At 39.8% G+C, this 6,110-nt stretch overlaps 1 protein-coding gene across 1 annotated transcript in view; it reads right to left on the reverse strand.

Annotated features, from left to right (window-relative positions):
- The window catches only part of CREB5 (cAMP responsive element binding protein 5), a 222,582-nt gene that overhangs the window by 215,084 nt on the left and 1,388 nt on the right, over window positions 1-6,110 (reverse strand). Inside the window, exon 2 of the mRNA XM_009638649.2 lies at window positions 3,054-3,125. Within this exon, the coding sequence (XP_009636944.2) occupies window positions 3,054-3,125 (72 nt within the window). The remainder of the gene's footprint in view (window positions 1-3,053; window positions 3,126-6,110) is intronic.

The following is a 6,110-nucleotide window of genomic DNA, read 5'->3' on the forward strand; positions in this document are numbered from 1 at the left end:
AACCCTCTGATACTTTGACTTGATTCAAAGTGGCAATGCAATGGTGCTCAGTACAGAACAACTATTTATGACCCTTTATGATACTAAACGAAATTATTTTCCTTTGTCAAGCAGAGAAGGTGGAGAGATGTGCTTTGTAAGAAACTAATCAGCGTGCTAAGTTTGGTTTGCAGTCTGATAACAGACTTCTAAAACAAATAGCTTCTTTTGAACAAGATAAAGAAGAGACAAGCTTGAATAAATGTTCGAGCACATGTTCGCTGGGGCTCTAAGAGCAGACTGGTTCTGTTCAGTTTCCTTCACGAGAAGGTGCATACATAGACCTTTGCTACAAACTACTGTAATAGTTTTAACAGGGTTATTTCAGACCTAGCAAAGGCCAAAAGTTGTATCAGCAGGGCCTGAGGAAAGAAAAATAGATTTTAAAAGCAGCTTTTTAAAGCAACAGGTACATAGGAGACTGTAAAAAACTGGCAACAACAGAGTTAAAGTGACTTAATGCTTTCAACACAGTATATTCTTGGCTAGGTGACTTTGCTTGTGGCTATAGTATAAATAGTTGCAGTATGTTACACCTTCTGAGAATCTCCCTAAGCCCATAGAAAAAGCAGGCTAAATAATGGGAATGAATTCTCTGGAAAAAAAAAAGTCCCAAAGACCTTTTCCTCACTGTGAAATCCTGGTTCATTGCTTACTCATCTGGAAGAAATGCAGCACTAGAAATTGATGTTAAGAACAAAGGGAATATGTGAAATACCTTGCTCAATGAAATTGTGAGGAGGAAAAAAAAAACAAAACAGGTTTTGTTATCATGGAAATGGATTTTCCGTCATGGACGCCATGCTCTGTCTTCAGGGTGAAATCAGCCAGCTTAAAGAGGGCATGGGGCAACTGAGGGGAAGCTACTCCTCCAGCCCAGTCTTCTCTGTCTTTTTTGTAAGCCTACTTTCTTCCTTGTGCAGAAGGTCACCTCCCTCGGCCCTCAATACACTTCCGCACAGGCTGACAGAGAAGCCAGTCCCCAGGCAGCCTAGCTGGATAGCAGCGCTACTCTGTGAGCTTCCCTCGAGTCCGCATTGGCAATAAACGGAGGTCGTGTTTTGACATGGGAAATTAAATGGGTTTTTAAGATGAAGTCACACCGCCATTGCTTGTCTTTCCAAACTGTAGCAGCATACAGCCAAACCTGCTCTCTGAACACCTAAACGAGCTTGTTTGGATCAGCTTCTCCTCCACTGAGGACATTCATTAATAGCTGACATGGAAACACTCGAGTCCACCAATTTGAGTGGGAGTTAGGTTTAAGATCCAACAAAAAGGTAAACAAAACTTGACTATAAAACTCATATACTTTCAGTCTACCTCTGTGGCAGAATGGTGAAAGTTTAACCCTGCATGTGGAGATCTGAAGTGACAAACCCTCAATCGGAGGGACAATCCAAAAGATGCACTCTGACACCCGCAGGAAGGCTCCCACTTTGTGAAACAGCAAAGCTGCTTGGCTAGTTGTTAACCGGACCTCAGGCTTCTCCCTCTCCTTATTTCAGCTCTTGGCAAAATCAACACCTACATTCCAGTAATAGACACCCATCATTCGTTCCACCAGAGGAACCTAAAGACTTGTAAAAATAGTAGCTGGCTGAAAACTCCCAACATGCAATTAAAGCGGGGAAATATTACCCTCATCAAGAGAGGAGGACTCTGAGAAATGGGTAAGCTAAATCACTTAAAACAGATGCACACAGGAAGCCTGCTGCAAAAGCCCAAAAGGTGCCCTTGCCTGAAGATTTTGCTCCCAAACCCTTGTCACTAAACCAAATTAGGGTCGGGAAGTGCCACACGTGGAACTTCCCTCATCGTTGCACGGGGGGGAACTTCCCTCACAACTGCAACATCATCAAAAAACCACATAAATCCCAATTCAAAATCTCAGCAGGTAAAATCCTTGTCACTTCAGGTTTTCTGAGATCATTAAACATCTAACGTTACAGATCACATTGTACCCTCAGAGACACATGGCAGATCACCAGTCAATAGGAATCTCTAATGTACATCCTGGGGCAGAATTTATCTACAGGCTGCATTTTCTATACAGAATATTTAATAGGAAGGTGTCTCAAAGATTTTTTTAAAAATAAAAAGATAGTAAGATATTGTTGTATTTAAGTATTAAAAAAAAAATCAGGAGGGTTACCACACCCAGTAGGAAACATAATATATTGTATTGTACATCTAAGCAGAAGACAGACAAATATATCCTGCAAGGTGTGTCCTCTCTTGCTAGCCACTAAAGGAATTTGCCATACCTGGTTTGAAACATTAGGCTTGGGGATGAGGGAAGGTACAGAAGCAGCTTGAGAAGCACTTTTGCCAACTCTCTTTTGACTGGCTGTTGTATTCCCTTTAAATGTAAAATCCTTGTCACTTCAGGTTTTCTGAGATCATTAAACATCTAACGTTACAGATCACATTGTACCCTCAGAGACACATGGCAGATCACCAGTCAATAGGAATCTCTAATGTACATCCTGGGGCAGAATTTATCTACAGGCTGCATTTTCTATACGGAATATTTAATAGGAAGGTGTCTCAAAGATTTTTTTAAAAATAAAAAGATAGTAAGATATTGTTGTATTTAAGTATTAAAAAAAAATCAGGAGGGTTACCACACCCAGTAGGAAACATAATATATTGTATTGTACATCTAAGCAGAAGACAGACAAATATATCCTGCAAGGTATGTCCTCTCTTGCTAGCCACTAAAGGAATTTGCCATACCTGGTTTGAAACATTAGGCTTGGGGATGAGGGAAGGTACAGAAGCAGCTTGAGAAGCACTTTTGCCAACTCTCTTTTGACTGGCTGTTGTATTCCCTTTAAATATTTTGTAATAATATCTTGTGGGGTAAGGGGGAAATTGAGGGGGGGAAGGACTTGAAAAAATAAATCCAACGCACATATTATTATTAGACATGTGTTAATATATCAGGAGGCATTATACAAGCCAGAGCTAGTGCTGAGGACTCAATTAATATCACCGCTGACTCCACTCACCTGTGAGCAGCCTGGGGCACTGCAGACAAAAGGCCTCTCCTGCTCCAAGTTCATCTTTGATTCCTCATAAATCTACATGTTAAAAGGGGGAGGGGGAAAGAAAGGGAACCTATGAATATATACATTCTAAACTTCACACATGCATGCAACATACAATCGTCACGGTTTGTGCTTTTATTTCAAACTCCCAAAACAGATCCAGGACAAAGTTTTCATCCTCAGAGTACTAAATTTGCTAATATTCAGCAGGCTCCCTACAGTCTAAGTTCTTATTACTCCTTCCTGAGCACATATTTACTTTGAAGGAAGAAAAAAAAGAACTCATTAAGCTTTCACAGCAGAAATCTGCCTCAGAAAAAAGCATATTTAGATAAGACCGTGTCTGCTCAGAAATATCTCGAATTAAGGGGTTTTACCTTTCCTTCTTCAGTTCCTGCCGAACAACATTAAAACCAGACGTCTAGGTTACTTCTGAGAAAGAACCCACTTTTTGAAGTTCTTCATCCATACCGTTCGATATTAATAACTTAAATACATTACATACATGCTCTCTATACACACAAGATAATTGTGCATCCCCATCCTTTAAAAGGTCAGCTAGAGCCTCAGAAGCTTGAGAAGTGAAGTTTTGCTTAAAACTGAAGCTTTCCCATAGCAGTTTCAGTCCTGTAAGCTTGAACTAAAGCCTGGGGGAGAGCTCCTGGGTCTCGAATAAAACCGAAGAAGGAAACATTTGCCCTCAGAACACAGTAACGCAGCTGAATTTGGGTCAATATTACGGCAGTGTCCCTGACCAACATCAACAAAAATCATGTTTTAGTAACATTCTAGGATGTAAAATAAATAAGTCACTTCTTTCAGAAATGTTTTGAGCCTGTTGGTACAACTGGCATCACAAGCTAGAATAGCTAGAATATAGAAGCTGACCCACCTTAAAGCACAACAAATGACTTCTGCTTACTTTACGCCTCAAATCCCTTAAAATTCAGCCTCACCGCAGCCCCCCTTAGACAAATACCTGAGTTGTGTTTGTGTAATTTTTTCATAAAACAAAGAGAAATATCTTGGTGGAGGATCAGAACTTGATTTTAAACCTACAAAAATCTGCAGAAGTCCAAGTGCTAAAATTACTCAACCCTCTTGTCATCTTTTAAACTACAATTCATTGCTTCCTATAATCAGGAATATCTTTACCACACTTACACTTGCTGTTAGAAAAGCTTTATTTTTAGAAAAGCTCCTACCGTCCCCTGCAAACAATAAATATGCTGTTAACCTGAACATCAACCAGACCTGTACTTAGAGCAATTATTTTCAGTGCCCTAAGTTCTCAAAAAAAATCCCAAAACTTTCATATTAAAACTTTTTTTTTTAATTAAAATTCATTCTGGAGGACAGCATTAGCCTGACAGGATATTTTCCTACTTGCAACCTAAAAAAACCAAAAAAAAGGCAGCAGAGCACCCTTTGCCTGACACCACTGACTCCCAGAAGCAGCATCCAGAAATGAAGAATTTCTATTTTTAGTTGACCTTTAACCTCCACAAGGACACTAGCATCAACTGATTTTTTTTTGACGTGGACATCTCTACCAACATCTGGCCTGGGACAAGTGATTTATTGCACCGAATACAATCAGGTGTCAAGAAAGACCCTAACTCAGGACTAACCTATCTATCTACACAAGGCTAGAACTGAAATAACTAAAATTGTACCTAATTTACTCCTTTAAGATTATTCATATCCTGTTTTGATTTAACTTACAGCGATGTTAAACTGAAATAGAATACTCATAATAAGAAATGAAAGAGTATGTTCGCATAAAGGCTTATACTAAAATAACTAAAGGTGTTAAATTACTTCTAGTTTCAGTTATTTTGGTTCCAGACTGTGCATAGACAAGCTCTTCACAAGTGAAGCAATAAAAATGCTCTGAATTATACTATCCTGCTAAAGAAAGAAACAGGCAGCAGAGAGATAACTGGCTAAACAAACAAACCCCTGCAAAAACAAAACCAAAACCTCCAGCTAAGTTTGATTTTTAAATCCACCTCTATTTACAGGATGTGACCCTGGGATGTTGTCTTTCCTAAAGACCTTTTCACAGAAGAGGGAAAAAAAAGAAAAAAAAAAAAAAAGCTACGTGCAGATAATGAAAGGCTTTATCTGATATCTCAATTACTCCTGCAACTGAAGCACTGCCAAAGGTTTCTGTTACCCCTTTCTCCCCTCCTCGGGGGAGAGCAACAACTGCATTTTCAATAGGAGAACAACAGATGAGACTCGGTTAAAGAAAACAAGAAGGTAACAATTCTGGTCCCAAGTGTCCAAGTGAATTTCAAAACATTACCAGGAATTATTTGGAGTTTGTTTTCTTACTGAGTATTGCAAGTCTAAAACTGCCCTCCCCGCCCTGAGCTTGAGCTTTAGTCCCTAAATCCATCAGTACATGCTCCTATACAGTTAAATGATTCTCAGGGTTACTAGATAGATAAGCACGGAGTCAGCACCAAAATAACGTACTCGACGAGGACCAGAATCCTGAGCGTGGGGATCGACTGCAGGAAAACATGGACTTGGGTTTTATTCTCAGTACTTTGAAAAGGTGTCAGATTCAACGTCTAGTCATTTACCACAAATGTACAAGTAACTGCTGGTTCCCACGAGAATCACTCTTTGCAGACACTAAACTTAAAAAAAAAACCAAAAAAACCCAAGTAATAATCCTGAATGGCTATATCATGTGTGCCCTCCAGGATACTGTCTAGCATAACTTGACCCATATTATGTGTTACCAGATAGTACAGTGCCCTCAAGACAAATTGCACCATGCAGAATTCGTATTTACACGTGATGCTATCACCAGGGTTGAGACTGTAGTACTATTGACTCTCTTACAACAGTAAATGAGGGAAAGAAGCTAGAGGTTTTGAGAGGGTGTCCGGTGCCTGGCTATCTTACAGCAATAATTCAAGCTTTATGCTTGAATGTTGACCAGAAACAAGCAGCTGAAAATCTGTGCTGTGGCTGTGAACCTCCTGCATCCCCCACCCCTGC

This window comes from Egretta garzetta, unplaced genomic scaffold (assembly GCF_000687185.1).
Source record: "Egretta garzetta isolate BGI_Z169 unplaced genomic scaffold, ASM68718v1 scaffold94, whole genome shotgun sequence".
In the NCBI taxonomy this organism is placed as follows: Eukaryota; Metazoa; Chordata; class Aves; order Pelecaniformes; family Ardeidae; genus Egretta; species Egretta garzetta.